The following is a 20,754-nucleotide window of genomic DNA, read 5'->3' on the forward strand; positions in this document are numbered from 1 at the left end:
CTCGGCGTCGGGCGACGCCGGTCCGACTCCGCGTCCGGAGTTGGAGAGGGTATGGGGGCGGCGCTGCCCGAAGCTGGCGCCGGAGCACCGGCGCCGCGTGGGGGCGGCGTCGGGGGCAACCCCGATGGAATCGGCGCCGGAGAGGCCGCTAGACCAGCCGGCGTCGACCCTGAGGGTCCCTGCGGCGACGACTTCCGGAGCGCTCGTGGCGGCTCCGCGACCGCTCCCTCGGCCGCTCTCTCGACCTCCGGCCGGACCGGGACCGCTCTCGACGCGGAGCCGACACCCGCAGCTCGAGTAGCTTGCGGGACCGCTCCCGCCTAGCTTTACTCGTCAGGGCCCGGCAGTCGACACAGTCGTCCACGGCGTGGTCGGGGCCCAGGCACCGGAGGCAGAGTCGGTGATGATCCGTGACCGACATCGTGCGGTCACAGTCGTCACAGTTCTTAAAACCGGGCATCCTACCGGCACCGTAAGAAGAATCAAGGATTCACAGAAAAAACTTTGGTCAAAAGACCGGAGTACTGCACTTCTCGGATCTGCGCTAACTGGCGCGGAAAAAAGAAGAACTGACGTCAGCGCGCGGAGGCGGCGTCTATATACTCCAGCGACGTCATCACGGCGCACGACGCCAACGACGGACGCGGAGCCGCAGGGGACGCCTGCAGACGACGCCTACCGACGCGCAGGGGTACTGCTACGCAAAAGTTTCCGGATCCAGACTGACGCCTGGGGATATTCTAAGGTAAGGAATCTAATACTAACCTGTTTCTTTCAGATCAGTGTGATATGCCTAGATATCACACTGGGACATCTCCTAGACAAAACATACGTAATACAATTTTTGTATATTTGCAATTTTACAAGTTTTCATACAAACCAACCCCACACTTTTTCAAAGAGAAGCAGTCAATGCAATCCTACGGAAGGAAATTAAGTTTTCGGTTTACAGGTAGGTACTTTGTTGTGGGAGTTGGTATTCTGGTGTTAGCACCAGGGTTCCCCCAGGGTCAAGGATGCACTCTTCAAGCACCCTCAGCGGCACAAGGGCGGCGGAGTGCTGAGGCCCACTGTTATCCAATGGGGATAGGGGGCCTCCGGTTGGTGGCTGCTCACGGGCAGGCCACAAGGTTGTGGGAGCAAAGCTCCTGGAGATAGGATCAGGGCAAAGGGGGATCAGGCACACAAAGCGCACCCACAGCGGCACAGGGGCGGCCGGGTGCAGGGTGCTGGTTTGGCGTCGGGTGTCCTGTTGTTTTTAATTGGGATTCTCTGGTTGCAACTAACACTGCAGGCTCGGGGACAAAGATCTTCTGGAGGCGACCACTGGTCAGAGAGGTAAATTGGGATGCCTGGGGATGCTGGGAGACCATCAGTTGAGCTACCCAAGGTCGTGGGACGTTGGATGCAGGGATGTCTTTAGGCGTTGGGTTTTCTTACCAGCTCTGGTCGCGGTCGAGGGGATCCTCCAGAAAGGGGCTGCAGGGGTCGATTGGAAATTCGAAGCCGGTCAGAGATCACCAGATCTCCGGACAGGATCCCCGGGGAGACCACCTCGTGGTGTTGCTCCTAAATACTAAATTTTGGGGCGTTACAGGTAGGTACAGGTCGGGACGGCTGGGTCCCTTCCTGGTGGTGGGTACGCCCCTTACTATGCCATCCACCAGTGGGAGGGGGGACATGCCTCTCTCTGGGTGGCTAAGTCCCGCCCCATCTGCAAGATGGCGGGGACTGAGAGTTGTGCTTCACCTCGCCACCCCCACCTGAGGGGTGGGGTTGGTAAAGGTAGGGACACCTCTCCCTCACTTAGTTCTCCTTCTGATTCTCCCGGCAAAGTGGGGGGCAGAACGGGTGGGGGGCAGTTGCTGGAAGCAGTAAATTGCTTGGGTAGCTCACAAAGGCGGCATGCCTTTGAAGCTTCCCCTTCGTGGACCATGCCCATCCTGGGGAAGAGGCTTGGCACCTCGCCCCAGAACGTGCCTTGTTTCAGACCCCCAAGAGCAGCAGGCTCTCGACCCAGGGGTCCAGAAACATGTCTGGTGGTGGCAGCTGGCGAGCAGCCACTCAGTCAGCACACTAGAGTTAGGTCGTTTAAGATGCCCTCTGAGAGCATTTTTCATTAAACCCCACACTGGCATCAGTGTGGGTTCAATGTGCTGAGAAGTTTGATACCAAACTTCCCAGTTTTCAATAAAACCATTATGGTGCTGCGAAGTTCTTAATGACATACTCCCAGCACCATATACTCTTAATGGCATTACTGCACTTAGAATGTCTACTAGTGTAGTGCACCCAGCTAGAGGGGTGGCTGACCTATGCCAGGGCAGTGGGTTGTAGGCATGGCACACTGAGATGTGTGCCATGTTGACTCTTTACTTTGGGTTTTGTATCAATACAGTTTAGGGAAAGAACATAGGCCCTGGGTACATGGTTGGAAAACAACAGTTTGGTAAAAAGTGGGAGCAATCATGCAAAAAGAGGGCACTGTCTTACAGTACTTCAAGATTTAAGCTCTCCCTACCAATGGCGAGCTTGAGCTGAGTTTGTCTGAGGCTCCTGGGGTGGCTGGTCCACGGTTGGTTGCGCATTGGTGGTCGGTTCTAGATCTTTTAGGTCATGTTCTAGAACCTGCAGTCTTTCATATGGTCAGGTTGACTGTATTCTTACTTCCTGCAAGAAGTCATTCAGGATTATTGGAAGGCCCTCAAGGTTGTCCCCTAAATGTGTGCACTGGCATTAGGCTTGCTGAATGTACTTGTGATTTTGGGCTCTCGGTATCAGCTTGCTTAATGCTTGTAATTTCTTATCAATGCCAACAATGTATACTGCCAACATTTTTAAGGAGGCTGACCTGTAGCTCCTGTTTGGCTGCCTGACGTCGGATGGTCGAAGACATTGCCTCCATTGTGGACAAAAGTGCTCCCAAGTACCTGCAGGGACTTGCTGTTCGCTACTTCGGATGCTGTTTCCACTGCGATTTACAAACTTGGGAATGTTTTCGGTCTTCCTTATTCGTTTAGACCGAGGATCGGAACTGCCTCAGTCAGAGGCCTCCTGATTGGACTCGGTGTGATTGGGTTCATTACAAAGGTAAATTTTTCCTTGGCTGAGGAGCTGCTGTTGCTGACCTAGAACCGGCTCAGACTGACTTGCTGGTGATTACATCTGTGTGAGTGCCCCTTGCAATGGGGTTGATGATGGTAGGGGTTTTTTAGCTCGATTTTCATTGACATCATGCATGGTTAATGTTGTTTCTGTAAATTTAATCAGTGGTTGATGCTGAACTTCAGGGGACTTAAGCAGGACTTAAGGTGGCTAGAGAAGAACTTGGGCTGAGGCAATCCCAGTAACAGAGAATCGAAAGATTCAGGGATGAGAATGACTCTGATCTACTGGTTTGTTTACTTCTGCTTGCATTGTGCGGGTATTTTTACTTAATAAATTTACTTCTGAGGAGGGAAGATTGTATGTGTTTTCCTTATCTATAGAGAGCTTTGCTGTCCCCGGCACGGGTCCTGGGTTGGATAATGCTGGGGTTATTATATTTTCTGTAGTGTTTGAATACTGTTTCGTCCTTCAGGGGAGGACTGGGCTGTTGGGGGCGCAGTTTCTTCTGTTTTATTTTGGTGCCGCCTTCTTTCCGGGAATCCCCTGCTACTCCAGAGAGGCCTGGACGCCTCAATGATGCAACTCACTCGGGTAGGCATGAGCACACTAGTTACCCCCCCACCTGCCCTGCCTGCCCCACTGCCTAGCATCCACCACTGCCTTAATCAATCTTCCACTCGCAGTAAATTGGCAGTCTGTTGAGTATACCTGGTGCTTAAAAGTGCATGTGTCTTTTAGCGACCTTTTCGCTTTTTTATTGGACTGTGAATGAATTTGCAAGCCACTTACTGCATACCAACATCTCTCTACGTCACAACCACATGCTGTTAATTTGAACGGCGAAGAAAACTGTTGTTTGCCTTAGGCCCAGTGTCTAAGGCCAGGATCCAAAGTGGGGGACAGTGAAAATGGGTACCTCCACGGGCGCCGATGCCCTCAAGCGGTCACAAGCCGCACCGGCTTAATGCCTGCCGCGTCCGCGCTACGCAAGGGGACTGGAGCCTATTGCAGCAGCCACATCATGTTGCACCGCCCTCTGCCAGTCTCCTGCTGCCTCCTGTCTTCAGGCCCGTAATGGGTGATAGGATAGATGGGCAGTGGGACAACCCGGGAGAGAACGACGGCAGCTGTGCGCGTCTTTCTCCGAGTTCTCAGACTTTGCAATGCGGTAATGCCACCTGGCCGCTCTCCTCATATGATCCGCTCAATGCTCCCTTCACCGTTGCTTGCTATTGCTCCTCTCCAGTAGTCCGTCACACAATTACTTCACAAAGTTCCTGAAGCCTGACGGCCTGTGCTACATCAGGCCACAGCAGCAAAGCATTTTTGTTAGCTCCATTTAATAATTGATTTAGAAGATGGGAAGCAGGATTTTCCATAGAATGGACATCTGTATATTGAAGCCTTTAGCAACAAAATTTACTTGGGGTGTGAAGGAGAGTTTGGCAATGGCCATTCCCAGATTTTTAAACTTTTGGTGAGGTAGTCGGTGCTGTTCAGGGGTTCCAGCCCAGGTGAAAGGTAAGGAATTGGCTCGTCTCATTTGAGATTAGGAATTATGTTCAAGCACCATTTATGGACAAGAAGCTCTTTATCTAGCAAAACAAACTAACAAGGCAGGCGCCAGAACTGCCTTTGAACTTTGTGCTATTCTCCAGTAAAAAGTGAATTTGGGTGTAGTCAGCATAGATTGGAAGATCACTCCTTAATTATGCAGGAGATGCATGAAGAAGTCTATGGAGATATTTAATAGCAGGCAAAAGAGACATGTGTACCAGACTGTGTGCCATGACACTGCGACAAAGGACCATTCGACTGTACAAATTCGTATTGTCTAGCTGCAATTGGTGAGAAAGTATTAAATGCAGACCAAGGCAGATACAATTCAATTCTTCATAAATCCACCAAAATAACAGAACCTGCCTGTTGTGAAACAAACATGAGACTGAAATGAAAACCTGTGTGGAAGGCAATTATATTCCCCATCATTACCTCGTCAGCAAAAGTTTTTTTTCCTATTAATCCGTGATACGGTGCATAAACTTGAGGATTGAATTCCTGGCAACCAGACTAGAGACAGTGCATGCTTTATTGGACACGTCTGAAGTCAGGCAAACCCCACTCAGGACCTAACTGGAAATTGCATCTCAGACGGCTGAGGGATATGGCAATCAAAAGCACACTTAACACAACCATTTGCTTATACTTTACTGAGAATGCTGATACAGCGTTGAATGTTAGAAGTGCTTAAAAGTAACAGTACAGGAATTCTGTAGCGGTACTAATGCTGGGATCTGGAAGACTGGAGTACAGGTGGTAAATATTAAGGAACAGTTTATACAGGTTATAGCTGAAAGATCCCCACAAAGCCCCTGTCATGTCTGGAGAGTGTGTAGGTGGTACCCAAACGAGTCAAAAATACAAGCACACTATGATACTATAATTAAGGTCAACTGAATTTTATATAGAGTATTCATGTTTACTGAAAATAAAGCTGAAAGGAGTGTTCAAAGGAGGACCACAGAGGAGATGCCAATACTTTCAAGAAGTCAATGATGGTTCTGTTGCTCAAGCCAAGTCAACTGCAGTTCATACAGGCCACACCAAGATTCTGGCCATCATGCTGGTTAATCAGTTGCCCTCCTTGGTACCCTCAAGCTTGCTCATCCAGATAAACTTTATACCTGGTAGAAATACTATGTCAAATTTTAGAAGATTTTTCATTTTATCGGAAACTGACTGCTAGTACATAGAAATGGCATTAATCCTCAATAATCCAAATAATTCCCTTTTCTCTATTAAGCAGACAGTGCATGACACATGCAAATGAGGTGACAGTGCAAGATCACGCTGTACACCCACACACTATCATTACATCTTTACCCAGAAGACTGCATTCGTCCAACTCATAATGCAAGGTGTTATCAGCACAGGCAATAGTCACCTTACTGAGCCTGTCAGAGGAACATCTGATGATTTGTCTAGCCACAAATTAATAAATTGTCTTCTTTTTTTACCTGGAGACGACGCAGAAACTTCTCTATTGCAGGTTTGCCCACTGAAAGGATCTTGGCCCGGTCCAGGGTGATGACAGCGTCTGGCTTTCCATCCGCTCCAGTAGTTGGCTGGATGGTGACCAATCTGTCCCCAGCTTCCAGCAACACACGCAAGATAGCAAAACGAGCCTGCATGTGCGACTAGCAGGAGAGAAACATCGGATAAGAAATGTGAGAAATATTTCTGCAATATATGGGCAGCTCTGTTTGAAAAGTACCCCAAAATAAATCTCAAAATACCATGATTCATCCTTTTGCCCCTAAGTCCCTTATCTATTAAACATAAACAAATAATGTTAATATGAAATACTTTTCCTATTCACAAAGAATTTCAATCGAGAGCTTTTGTTGACTAATTCAAATGCTCAAATCACACTCCATTGTGAGGCTAAGAATCTGGAGTGCATTTGAGAGAATGGAAGTATAAATATGCATACCATGTAGTGCAATACCTTGCAGCACTAAGTAGTACATGCACCTCAAAATCCAAGAATTACTGTGAATCTGTTTGGGGCCTTCCACCACACCATCAAAAGACCATATTAGTTTAGGTTTTCCAATTACAAGCGTGTAAGGTGTTAACAACAGTTTTTCTTTTACAGCACCAAATCTTTTTTAGATTCACACATTTAAATCATGACTAGTATGCAGTATTTTTTTTTTTTAGTTTTCAGTTTCAACAGATTATTGTACGTAGAAACCCACCACAAAGGTCTGACTTCTCAGTAGAAACTGTAAACAACTGAATTTACCACTAGATCGTGCTGAGCATTATTTATTTTATTAATATTTAACTGCTTCCAGTCTCTAATTTTGTGCTGATTTGGCTCTAGATCTGCCTTCAGAAAAGAGGCTGTGCTATTGTAGGAGCTTGAACAGGGCTCTTCTAGTAATATCACTGGTTCTGCAGAAACAACTTTGCCTTGCACACTCTATGCTGCAAAATCCTGCTCCATCTCAGCCCATTGATGATCGCCAGGTTTACCCTGCTAATTCTGGCTCAATAATTGTATCTGAGATTACACTTGTTCACTGGTCTGAGATTGGCTTAGTATTTTCTTTGAAGGAAAATGGGGAGGAGTTCACCTTATTTTAAGAAATCATAGTGGCACGAATCCCATTGTGTACTCGCTTTTATCCAAATATCCAGGCAGCACTTGCTTTACGAAAGTATGACTCTTTCGCCAAATCACAGACAAACAAATAGGCAGGAGGGGACCTCCTACAGACAGTGTAGCCCTCACCATTACCCCTTGCACAGAGAGGGCTGTAACCTTCAGTGGAAGAAGCCTACCTGAGTAGCTGTGAGAATGAGATGCAGGAAGCAATCTGGCTATGCCTTGCAAAACAATTGACTGGCATGTATTTGTTTAACATAAAGCTATAAATAGCTGATCCAATTTAATGAACATTCTTGTTCTGGCTAAGCTACATTGTAAGCATCTTTTCATGTCATCAGTGTACGGACAATTCTACTGTCAATACAACAGGATCATTGAGGAGGAATCCTGTGGGCTGCGTTTCAACACAAATTTTGAGCTAGGTTTAAGTGCCGCTTTATCATTGAATAAATGAAAAATGAAGATCTGGATAATGAATGCCTGATTCCAACGTCAATCTGGCAGATGTATTTCTAGCAGGAGAGCAACTTTCCACTAAAGTTGATCATTATCAACTTTTTGCATTGGTTCTACAGGAGGCTCCATGTTTGAGAAACTCATACTGTAGAACTGACTTTTGCCATACAAAGGAATAAAAGATTATGTGCATAAAATCTCTGATGAAGCAGCGCGGAAACGAAACAATGTATTTCGAGATCACAGTCATGTAGATAAGGAATGCAAGTCAGAGTTCATCACAAGTTGGTGTTATGGCACCAATTAGGTTGGGTTGGCAGTACAATTAATAGGTCTTTACTTCAACCCCATGTACACATTATTTCCACTCCGAGGAGTAGGTCTTGATTGTGGAATAGGTCCTTATTGCACAAGATTTGAACGTCATCCTCCATTATGCTTAACGAACCAAACCTCAATATACTGAGGAGCCAGGTGTTCAGGAGAACAGACATGAATTGTGATGAAGGACCTAATTCCCATTTTTCATGAAAATCATGGGGTCTGTTTGAACAGGTAGAGCATGTCTACAGAAAGTAGAAGAGGATCTGTGTGCAGGAAGAGAAGCGCCCACACTGGAACAAATAGTTCTGTACTGTAAGTATGCTTTTTGAGCTTGGCAAAGATCCGGGACACCATGGGAAATTGTAAAAAGGAATTTAGAATTGAAGTGTGAAGAGGTCGAGGAGAAGTGAACCAGATTTTTTAACGCAGCCTGTCACAACTTCAAAGTTTGCACTTGTGGGCAGGAGCGATTTATTGCTTCTGCTGAAACTCTCTTCGAGCATATTTGATCTTCCTGACAGACACTTAATGTTGAAGATGATGTGGTACTGAAGAGCCCATTTCCAAAGCAGCTGAGCCTATCAACATGTAACGGGAACATGAGGCTCCCTGCTTTCATATTTCATTCAGGGAGGACGTTCATTCATGTCCTGATGGTAGAGTTCCTTTTCAAGGTATAAAAATGCCTGAGGAATCAGTCCAGCTTTCTGAGCCCTAGTACTTTATGTGTGGATGCTTGTCGTGATCTCTTGAGAGGCTAAATCCAGATCTGTTTCCTCTATACATCTGACCCAAACCCATCTGCCTAGAGAAGCATTCTTCATTACAAAATGCGGTTCTGGCATTTGGAATGACAGCCAGTGGATACGTTGCAAGCAGTCATATACAATGTTAATGTCATTCTGATTGTTCATGATACCATTCACCTTGTTCCAATTGCATGACATCCTTCTGTTACAGGATGCATTATTCCTGAGGAAGCCTCATCAGAATCATGTGTGGCATCAGTAAAGAGCTTTCAGTGCCTGTATGAGCATACCTTTTAGTGGAGAAGTGTGGCTCAATGGTTAGAGTGGCAGACCCTGATGCAGAGGTCTGGCCCGGACCAGGGTTCAATTCCCAGGTCTTGGGCTCAATTTCCCCAGACCTGATAATTCTCGCCTCGGTGCCTATTCTAAGCATGGGTCCCACTCTGCAACTCTGGGCAATAGCTTGCTTAATCACCACAACGGCCCCAACAGCGCTAGGATGCCTGGCTTCACCTTGAGGGTGCCCAGGAGTGGGCACTTCACAGGGAAAGGCCAGGAAGGGTTCCACAGCGGTATGTGTACAGCGCCTTGAGACCCCTTCGGGGGTGATACGTGCGCTATAAAAGCACTACATTTACATTTACCTTTTAGACACTGACATAAGGTGCCAGATGAACAAGTTACTTACCTTCAGTAATGCTCTTTCTGGTGGATACTTTATCTAAATGTAGATTGCTCACCTTTAGAATATCCCCGGGCACCAGGCTGGATCGGGACATTTTCTCAGCAGTGCATTCGCACTAGGTGGCGCAAGTGCGGCTTCTTGTTGGCTTTGTTCATCTGGAAGCGACATAGCAGAACTGCAAAAAAGCGCCACCACTGCACTACAATACCTGTGTGCAGATCTCCAATTTGGAATTTTTTAAATGGTAAAGTAGACAATTTTATTTTTCATTTTATTTATTTATTGGTTTTGTGGTGCGCCTGAATTACCCCCTGAGGGGCATCTCAGCGCTTAGGACAAAGCTGCTGGCAAGCTGCTAAAAGGTATTAAAATAAAGTGGACTTAAGTAGTTTCCTAAAGCACAGGTAATCAGGGCATAGCCTCAGGTGAATGGTCAGCTAGTTCCAGTAGAGAGGGGTGAGGTATGAAAGGGATTTCCCACCAAGTCTTGCTTTCCTAACCGTGGGGATTTGTAGAAGCAATTTGCTGCCTGACCCAAGAGTTCATGAGGGAGCATAAGGCTTAATCTTCCTAGAAATGTGGGAGGGGCCTTTGTTATGTAAGGTTTTATGGACTGTGCAGCAGACCTTGAACTTGACACGCTTACAAATTAGAAGTCAGTGAAGTTTTTGTAACCGGGGAAGGGGTTTTGAACGGAGAGTTTATGACGAGTCGCGCAGCAGTATTCTGAACCACCTGTAACCTGCTGAGAGAGGACTCCTTTGCAGAGGCCAGGAGAGCATTACAGTAATCAAGACAGATCATAACCATGGTCTGAATGAGAGTTTTCAGAGTGTAGTCTGGTAGGAGAAGAAAGACTCATCGTAACAAGCCCACACATAGAAGCAAGTGCTAGCAGTGTGGGCGACATGCTCCTTTAAAGTATGCCCAGGTTTTTGACTAGGGTTTTGGGATTAGGGCAAGAGCTGCGAGCTGCCGGCCACCAATTCGGGGACCGTAGAAGAGGGGCGCCCCCAAAGAGCATTATCTCTGTTTTTCCAGCGTTAAATTGTAGAAAATTATTCCACAGAACAGGACAGTGGACCACAAACAGCATTACCAAAGGTAAGTAACATGTTCTTCTCTTGGATACTTCTAATTGCAGATTCTTCAGCCTAAGAATAGATAACAATGCAGTACCTCCCAAAGGTAGAGGCTCTGGAAAGTAGCTCAAATATAAAAGTCATGTGGGACTAAATGGACAAAATTCCCTTCCCCTCCCTTTGGATATGGTTGTCAACGTAGTAGTGCTTCATGAACGTGTAGGTCCCCTGTGCAGCTTCAAAGATGTCAGGACTGGCACTCCGCATGCCAACGCAGTGGTGACAGCCTAGACCCTGGTGGAATAGGCGCTCAGGCCTTCCGGAGGCAAACAATTGCTCAAAGCATAATGGATCTTGATGCATAGGACTAGTCAGCCTGACAGTTTTTTTCTGCCCGCCTTGCCTTTTTCTTGCTTAGTCTTTTTTTGTGCCAGAGTATCCAACACAAATCTGACTGTACACTCTATGGTCTTTGGTGCACTCAATATAAAAGCTTAAAGATCTTTTGGGGTCCAGCCCATGGAGTCTCTCCTCCTCTTTCTCGGGTGTGGCAGGGCAAAGAATGCTGGGAGAGTAAAGGACTGTTCAACGTGGAAAGGAAGTGCGGTTTTCGGCAAGAAGGCTGCCCGAGTCCTCAGAACTAGTTTGGCCTAAAAAAATTTTTTTAAAAGTAGCATGAGGCAGTTGTACCAATAGGGCCTGGCATTCACTCATGCCACAAGCTGAAGTGATCATAATGAGGAAGACAGTCTTTTAGGTCAGAAGATGCACCGAACATCTGTGCATTGGCAAGAAAAGTGTACACACTGCTTAAATAAAATTTGGAGAGAGAGACGCCTGACAGTAAGGACCAACGACCTCAGGTGGTAGATCAAAAGTAGTCAGCTGCTACTCCTCAATCTCCACACATGATTTGCAGATTGCCCCGGTTTGGGTGCAGAACCCTGCCTTTCTGCTGCGACAGAAGACCCTCTCAAAGGGCATGCCTGATTGAATGTCAGAAGCTCATGCCCAGAAGTTTTGGGTACCACACTCCCCTGGCCCAATAAGGAGCCATAGGATGACTTTTGCCCCGTTGTTCCTGATCCTATCCATACCTCAATGCAGGACACACAGAGGCAGAAAGGCGTACAGGAGTCCATGTTCTACTCTAGCTGAATGCGTCCGAGAGAGAGAGCTTACTTGGGCACTCCAACGAGCAGAAGTTTTGATACTGCATATTCTCAATAGTGCCAAAAAGATTCAGCCTGGGTTCCCCACTGTCTGAAGATGTCCTGTGCCACCTAGGGGTGCAACCACCATTTGCGAGCTGCAGGTGTCACCTGCTGAGTTTGTCCACTCTGGTGTTTAAAAATCCCACCAGATGGTTCACGATGAGGTAGTTGCCCTAAAGCTGCAGCCAACTCTAGTGGCACAGAGCCATTGGCACAGGACTCAGAGCCATACTACACCCTGACTGTTACAGTGCCACATGGCTTTGTGCTCTCCGTGAGAACCTATACCAGCCTCCCCTTGATAGACAGTAGAAATATCGTCAGGTAAATAACCCGCAAATCTAACAAATTCATATAGAGCCGGGTTTCCACTGGGCATCAGGTCCTCTGAACTCAGCCTTCCCCAGATGACCTTCCCAACTCAGCAGTGACACAGTCACCAAAGTCATGTCTGGGTGGGGCAGAGAGAGAACTCTGTTGCTAGTCCAATACCCACCACTGCATGGAGCCAAATAGGTTTCCTTGGTGTTGGGCCCACTGAGGCTTCCGATTCCACCGAAGACCCTGCATAGGCCACCTGGCATGGTAGACCAGTAGGATGCAGGAAGCAAACAGAAGCAACACAACCGCTCTCGCACAGACCAAGGACCGAGGCTGAAATATCAGGACCATTGCCTTAATGTCTTAGATTTGTGAAGGAAAAAAAGACCCTGAACTGCACTGTGTCAAAAGAGCTCCTATAAAAGGAAGCCTTTGTGAAGGAGTTAGGTGCGACTTTTAACCCCAACAATGTCAGAAGATTTGCCATTGTATGGAGGTCGTTTTCAACACCCAGTCGTTGAGGTAGAGGAAAACCTACCCAACCTCTGAAGATGGGCAACAACAACTACCATCACTTTCGTCAACACTCGAGGGACACTGGTGAAGCCAAAGGGTACCATGTCAAACTGAAAACGCTTCTAGCCTAAATTAAACCGTAGGTAACATCTGTGGAACTGCAGGATGGGTATGTGAAAATAGGCGTCCAGCAGGCTCAAGCCCTGCTGGACGATCTGGAGGACCTATCGATCAGATGTGATGGTTTGCCGTCCTGAGAGAAAGTGTTGGAATCTGCCTCCCATAGGAAAAGTATGCACCCTAAGGACAAGCTAAAGCAGTTTGGCAGCTGATTCCACATGGGAAGGGGCCTGGGAAGATCGGTCTCCTTGGGTACCTGCACTGTGCCTGCCTGAAAGCCATCACGGCCATGAAAGGACTGCTGTGTGGGATTAGGGGGGAGAGATTCTGGCGCTGGCTGTACGCCAGCCCTCTTGACTAGCTGTGAAAGGCCAAAACCAGGGAGCGAACTGTCTGGCAGGGTTTGAGCGGTGTCAAGAACATGCTGTGACCGCCCTCTCTTTAGAACATTCTAAGGATGAGTTTATCCATCAAATAGGAGGGATCTATTAAAAGGCGTATCCATAAGGTATGCAGGCATGTTCCCTAAGAAAATTGAGGATCCGATCCACGCTTGGTGATTGAGCACCACACTTGTGCCAGAAGCTCACCCCAATCAGTAGTACACAGACCAATAATGATCACGTATTTGGCTGCATATTGACCGTTTTCAATGGTCTGAGCTAAAGAGTCCCTAAATTCTTCCAGGTCCGCCAGCAAGATCTAACAGCCACGTCTCAGAGGGTATACATGTAGCAGCAAACCGGCAAACAGCACTAACCGACTTCAAGGCTAGGCTGGTCAAAGAGAGCACATTAGTTTTCCGAACACTTCAATTCTCTTCATCTCCCTGTCAGATGGGGGTGGGGGGGTAGGGTGTTTACAGGGAATTCATTGGGATTCACCTTGCTGATGAACCTGGACCACCACACACTATGAAGTAGGATGGCGCATAAGGAAATTAGGAACACCAGGTGCCAGTCTGTCCCATCAGGCATCAGCTTGTTCACTGTCGGCAAAAGCAAAGCTTATACAGAGTGCCTATCAGGTCTTCGCTGAATGGAACTAAGGGCTCAGAGGACATAGGACCAGGCTGCAGATTCCTTGAGGACATATGTTTGAACTTCCGCAGAAGGAAGGTGTAGGTCCAGGACCTCATGAGCACATCCAACTGCTACAGCAGAGGAAGCACTCTCGTCTGTTGGGGCTCTAAGAGGGGAAACCAACCTGTATGAGAGGGAAGTGGACTCCTGTAGGTCCATATATAAATTGTCAATAATGTAATGTGGGTCTATCACCACTGTCATCTCAGAGAGGTAGATTTTGGTCTTAATCAGAGCCAAAAAGATAAGAGACCCTGAGGATGGCTCTGTGGTGGTATAATGTATGAATTTGGATGTATGGGACCCGGGTGTGCAGGAGTGGAGTTGTGTACATATATATGTATATTTGGGTAGAATGTAAATTTGAACTTGACTAAAGCTGCTGAAGAATGTTTCTATGTGATTATGATAAATTAAATTGTATAATCACGTTCTCCATTATTTGTGATGGTATGTTAATTTATGAAGTAGTAGGTTTTGTGGACTAGTGCCACCTATATAGGAGAATTAGTAGTCCCCTATTGGTTAATTAATTTTTTCAGATATTCATTCCTCCTTTGCCAACCCCCTAGTTTGCTTGCAGGAGTGGAGTCCCAACATGACCTCAGTCAGGGTTGAGACTGTTTTGGCTAATGTTAGACATCAGAGGAGGCACTAGATATGGTGCTGGTGACATCTGCATAGGTGTCAAGCAAATAGGGACTGCTGCTGGTCTCAGAAAGGGAATGGAAGTTCGCACATTAGATTCAAATTGAAAACTCATCAAAATCTACAAAAAAAGAGAGGAACACTGGATCCAAATTCTAAGCCATGAAAACAAATGAACTGACTTCAATGCACATGTATTATGCTCATATGCATCTCCGCCCTGTCACTTTTAAGGCAGAACAAAGCAACGTGGAGCCACATGGTGCTATCTAGTTGCGCGCGGAAGCACTGCTGAGAAAATTTTCAGATCCAGTCTGGCGCTGGGGAAAATTCTACAGGTGAGGAATCTGGAATTAGAAGTATCCAACATATTCAGTAGCTTTTCTGTGATTTATCTACAGACGTACTGCTACCTTGAGTTAGAGTTCTAAAAGACAGACTGGTAAGGAAAGTTCTATTTGTTAATGTGGGTGCAGTGTTAAGCCAAACATCGTGGTGCAAAAGCACTTTTAGTAGCCAGTCATCCAGTTATGAAAAACCGTGGTTGTTTTTTGCCAGAGATGTGAAACATCTGATGCCTTGCATTTTGTAAAAATCCTGGATGATGATTTCAATCCAAGTCATGAGCACCTGGAATTGCTAACGCTGCCCATTGACAGAAAAAACACAGAAATTTGCAATGCTTTGGATAGACCGAATATTTATGTTGTTTTCCTGAATTTTTACTTAGACCAAGTACTCTTCCTTTAACATGAAAGCCATCTTGGACTGACATTATCCCTTTTACTTGCGGATATAGTTGTTCAGTTGCCTGAAATCTAGGAATGGGCTTGACCCTCCAGAGTTTAAATTTGCAAGGAAGTATATGGATCCGGAGCCACTTCTTCTTTAACTTTCTATAGAGCTCCTTTTCAAAGAACTTTTAGACTCTCATATTCCAGGTTCTTCAGCAATCCCATTTCGATGAAATGCACATGTTAAAAAAACATTTCAAAATTAGAAAGATCTCCAGTGGTGTCAGTCCTATTCTCTGGTGGAGTTGAAAATTATGCATACTCCCTGGCTATTCCAACTGGAATCCTTCTTACAGGATTTAAATGACTATCTCGCCTATGTGATTAGATCTCCCAGCCTTGTTTATCATGCACCTGACTCCATCTCAGTGAGAAGTTAGTTTAAAAAAAAAAAAAGAGTGGCGTAAAAGAGATCGTAGGGACGCCAGCCTCCAATGCCTTAGCACTGTGTCCCAAGTATCTAAGGTTGAATATAGATCCCTATATCCATCAAATAGGAGGGATCTATTAAAAGGCGTATCCATAAGGCATGCAGGCATGTTCCCTAAGAAAATTGAGGATCCGATCCACGCTTGGTGATTGAGCACCACATTTGTGCCAGAAGCTCACCCCAATCAGTAGTACACAGACCAATAAGGATCGCGTATTTGGCTGCATATTGACCGTTTTCAATGGTCTGAGCTAAAGAGTCCCTAAATTATTCCAGGTCCGCCAGCAAGATCTAACAGCCATGTCTCAGAGGGTATACATGTAGCAGCAAACCAGCAAACAGCACTAACCGACTTCAAGGCTAGGCTGGTCAAAGAGAGCACATTAGTTTCCCGAACACTTCAATTCTCTTCATCTCCCTGTCAGATGGGGTTGGGGGGGAGTTAGGGTGTTTACAGGGAATTCATTGGGATTCACCTTGCTGATGAACCTGGACCACCACACACTATGAAGTAGGATGGCGCATAAGGAAATTAGGAACACCAGGTGCCAGTCTGTCCCATCAGGCATCAGCTTGTTCACTGTCGGCAAAAGCAAAGCTTATACAGAGTGCCTATCAGGTCTTCGCTGAATGGAACTAAGGGCTCAGAGGACATAGGACCAGGCTGCAGATTCCGTGAAGACATACGTTTGAACTTCCGCAGAAGGAAGGTGTAGGTCTAGGACCTCATGAGCACATCCATCTGCAACAGCAGAGGAAGCACTCTCGTCTGTTGGGGCCCTAAGAGGGGAAACCAACCTGTATGAGAGGGAAGTGGACTCCTGTAGGTCCATATATAAATTGTCAATAATGTAATGTGGGTCTATCCCCATCATCACCACTGTCATCTCCGAGAGGTAGATTTTGGTCTTAATCAGAGCCAAAAAGATAAGAGTCCCTGAGTATGGCTCTGTGGTGGTATAATGTATGAATTTGGATGTATGGGACCCGGGTGTGCAGGAGTGGAGTTGTGTACATATATATGTATATTTGTGTAGAATGTAAATTTGAACTTGACTAAAACTGCTGAAGAATGTTTCTATGTGATTATGATAAATTAAATTGTATAATCACGTTCTCCATTATTTGTGTTGGTATGTTCATTTATGAAGTAGTAGGTTTTGTGGACTAGTGCCACCTATATAGGAGAATTAGTAGTCCCCTATTGGTTAATTAATTTTTTCAGATATTCATTCCTCCTTTGCCAACCCCCTAGTTTGCTTGCAGGGGTGGAGTCCCAACATGACCTCAGTCAGGGTTGAGACTGTTTTGGCTAATGTTAGACATCGAAGGAGGCACTGGATATGGTGCTGGCGACATCTGCATAGGTGTCAAGCAAATAGGGACTGCTGCTGGTCTCAGAAAGGGAATGGAAGTTCGCACATTAGATTCAAATTGAAAACTCATCAAAATCTACAAAAAAAGAGTGAGGAACTCTGGATCCAAATTCTAAGCCATGAAAACAAATGAACTGACTTCAATGCACATGTATTATGCTCACATGCATCTCCGCCCTGTCACTTTTAAGGCAGAACAAAGCAACGTGGAGCCACATGGTGCTATCTAGCTGCGCGCGGAAGCACTGCTAGAGAAAATTTCCAGATCCAGTCTGGCGCTGGGGAAAATTCTACAGGTGAGGAATCTGCAATTAGAAGTATCCATCATATTCAGTAGCTTTTCTGTGATTTATCTACAGACGTACTGCTACCTTGAGTTAGAGTTCTAAAAGACAGACTTGTAAGAAAAGTTCTATTTGTTAATGTGGGTGCAGTGTTAAGCCAAACATCGTGGTGCAAAAGCACTTTTAGTGGCCAGTCATGCAGTTGTGAAAAACCGTGGTTGTTTTTTGCCAGCGATGTGAAACATCTGATGCCTTGCATTTTGTAAAAATCCTGCATGATGATTTCAAGCCAAGTCATGAGCACCTGGAATTGCTAACGCTGCCCATTGACAGAAAAATCACAGAAATTTGCAATGCTTTGGATAGACTGAATATTTATGTTGTTTTCCTGAATTTTTACTTAGACCAAGTACTCTTCCTTTAACATGAAAGCCATCTTAGACTGTCATTATCCCTTTTACTTGCGGATATAGTTGTTCAGTTGCCTGAAATCTAGGAATGGGCTTCACCCTCCAGAGTTTAAATTTGCAAGGAAGTATATGGATCCGGAGCCACTTCTTCTTTAACTTTCTATAGAGCTCCTTTTCAAAGAACTTTTAGACTCTCATATTCCAGGTTCTTCAGCAATCCCATTTCGATGAAATGCACATATTAAAAATCTCCAGTGGTGTCAGTCCTATTCTCTGGTGGAGTTGAAAATTATGCATACTCCCTGGCTATTCCAACTGGAATCCTTCTTACAGGATTTAAATGAAAATCTCGCCTATGTGACTAGATCTCCCAGCCTTGTTTAACATGCACCTGACTCCTTCTCAGTGAGAAGTTAGAGTTAAAAAAAAAAAAAAGAGTGGCGTAAAAGGGATCGTAGGGACGCCAGCCTCCAATGCCTTAACACTGTGTCCCAAGTATCTAAGGTTGGGCGAAGTAACTCAGCGGCCTATCCAAAAGATTCCAATGGAGCCAGACCATGTCCCTTGGGATGCTGCCAAAAACAGCTCCTTCCATATGTACCCAATGTGACTCAGTTTCACGAAAGGAACATCTGATGAACACATGCCGTTGTGCTGCCTGGGATTAGGAGGTTATATTGGGCAAAGCCAATCCTTCCTTTTTCCTACCCGCAATTCTGATTCAATTTAGAAAACCATGGCTGACTTTCAGTCCAGATGAAACTATTAAATGTGGTTTGATACTCAGACATATCTTTTTGCGGTGGCAGTATTGGGAATGCCTGAAATACTGAAGAGTGTGTAGGATATTAAATTCATTTTAACCGTGGTCATTTCACCAAGACAAGACATTTAGAGAGGGTGCCAGCAGCGTAGATCACCTTTAATATCTACTATGATACAGTGACTTCAGTCTGAAAGCTAAAAAAAAAAAAAAAAATTTTAAAAAAATTTAATTTTCTCTTCTGCAAACCAGAATTGGGACACTAGCTGCCCGATGCTTCTTCCTGCGGTCCAGGCCCATGCTTAACAGTTCACAATTCTCTAGGATTACTTGGAATCCTGATATTTCGGTAAAAATATTCATGATTCTTAAAGTAGCTACAATAAGGACTCAGGATCAGTCTTTGTTAGAATGGTGCCATCCACTAATAAATTAACTTTATACTGTTCTCCACTGAACTGAATGCCCTTAATTTCTCTGCATGCCCTGATCTTGTCTGCTAAGGCGTCCACCACCATAGCAAACATTAGAGGGGAAAGTAGGCAACCCTGCCTTATTCTCCCTTCATGCCTGCAAAACTCCCGATTTAGAGCAGATTACTAGTATTCTGGCAAGCCATTGGGAATTTGTTGTTGTATTTAATAAATGCTTCATATTGGCCCCAAATCCTGCTAAGCCAAGCATTTGGCTGAGATAGGACCAATTGACCATTTTGAAGGCTTTTTCCGCATCAAACGCCAATATGACCAAAGGTATTTCCTCTTTTTGAGATTTTTCAATTAAATGAAGAACCCTTTTTATGTTATCAAACATTTGTAGTATGGAATAAAAACAAACTGATCCTCATGATCATGAACGGGCATGTGCGGCACAAGTATATTCCATAAGATTTTGGTAAAGATCTTAGAATTTAATGGAGTTATCGGCCTATAAAATAAGCACAAACCAGCTGGTTGGCCAGAGTTGTAAGTTAGAGTGATATTCCTCTCGGTCATCATGGGCATGACAGTTTTACTATATAGGAATTATTTAAATGTGTTTATGAGCAGAGGAGTAAGTTCACTGCAAAACAGTTTATAGAAAAAATTAGTGAGGTCGGGTATGGGGCTTTATTGAGATTAAGGTTTTTGACATCTGCTGAGAATTCTTGAACTGTATTCTGGACCTCTAATGTTTCTCTGATCCTGGGTGATAATTGGGTAATACCACTGAATTCCGAAAAGTCTTTGTCAACCTGTCCTTAAGAATAAAGCCTCTTAAAGTACTCCCTGAACTTCTTCCTATCACCAGTTTTCCCTGTTGAAGGTTACCATGCACATCTTTAACATAAGGTATTCTATGGTTAACTTCTGCTATCTTAAGGCGTCTTGTCAGTACAAGTCACCTTTTTTGGCCTTTTCATAGAAATTTTGTTTCGGGCATAGAAGCATCTTCTCCAATCTCTCTGTTGCCAGTAATTTATACTGATCTTTTAGAGATGTTATCACCTTGAAAGATTAGAGAGACCCTAAGAAACTAAACATCTCTTCCACTCGTTTCAAGTCTTCTTCCAGTTTTAGTTTGGTTAATTCCCAATTATGTTTTTGCATCGTCCTCACTGCAATACAATAGCCACTAATAACTGCTTTAAATGAAGTGTGTAGGACTCTAGGTGACACCTCGCAGTGGTCAGTATTCTCAAAGTACTTTTTTATTTCTAGTTGAAGGTCCAGTGTTAGGAGTAGAACCTTCAGGAGGGTTTTTATCAAAACTCCAGTTCTCTTTTTATTAGGTTTATTTCTATGTGAATCAACCACTAAACCAGGGTATGATCTCATAGGGCTCTCGTCCCAATGTCAGTTTTAGTAGTGGTTTGTAAACTGCCTGGAAACCCCACACCAACCCTCCTGACTCCTTTAGAAGAGGTGTTTTCAAACATAGGGGCCGATTATGATGGCGGTTTTCCCGCATCCTCCGGACCGGCGGAAGCCACCGCCGGCCCGGAGGATGCGGGAAAAGAACTGCGTTACTTACCTGTAACAGCAGTTATCCAGTATTGGTGTCTTTCATAGATTCACATGCCTGAATCATTCCCCGTCGTCGAGACGGGAGCCTCCGGTACATAAAAAAGTAATGTCCTATAGACATACATAGAGAAATTAGGCCTAAGGGTCTCCCCTTAGTAGCCTTTCTTTGTCCTTATGCAAAAAGGACCAAACTCTCACAGTCAGCCAAT

The 20,754-nt window shown here is 45.3% G+C and overlaps 1 protein-coding gene across 2 annotated transcripts in view; it reads right to left on the minus strand.

Annotated features, from left to right (window-relative positions):
* Nucleotides 1-20,754, minus strand: part of DPP3 (dipeptidyl peptidase 3) — a 468,907-nt gene that overhangs the window by 36,137 nt on the left and 412,016 nt on the right. For both annotated transcript variants that reach the window (XM_078660787.1, XM_078660788.1), the window contains exon 16: nt 6,126-6,305. In XM_078660787.1, the coding sequence (XP_078516913.1) occupies nt 6,126-6,305 (180 nt within the window). The remainder of the gene's footprint in view (nt 1-6,125; nt 6,306-20,754) is intronic.

The sequence above is a fragment of the Lissotriton helveticus genome, chromosome 9 (genome assembly GCF_964261635.1).
Source record: "Lissotriton helveticus chromosome 9, aLisHel1.1, whole genome shotgun sequence".
Taxonomy (NCBI): domain Eukaryota; kingdom Metazoa; phylum Chordata; class Amphibia; order Caudata; family Salamandridae; genus Lissotriton; species Lissotriton helveticus.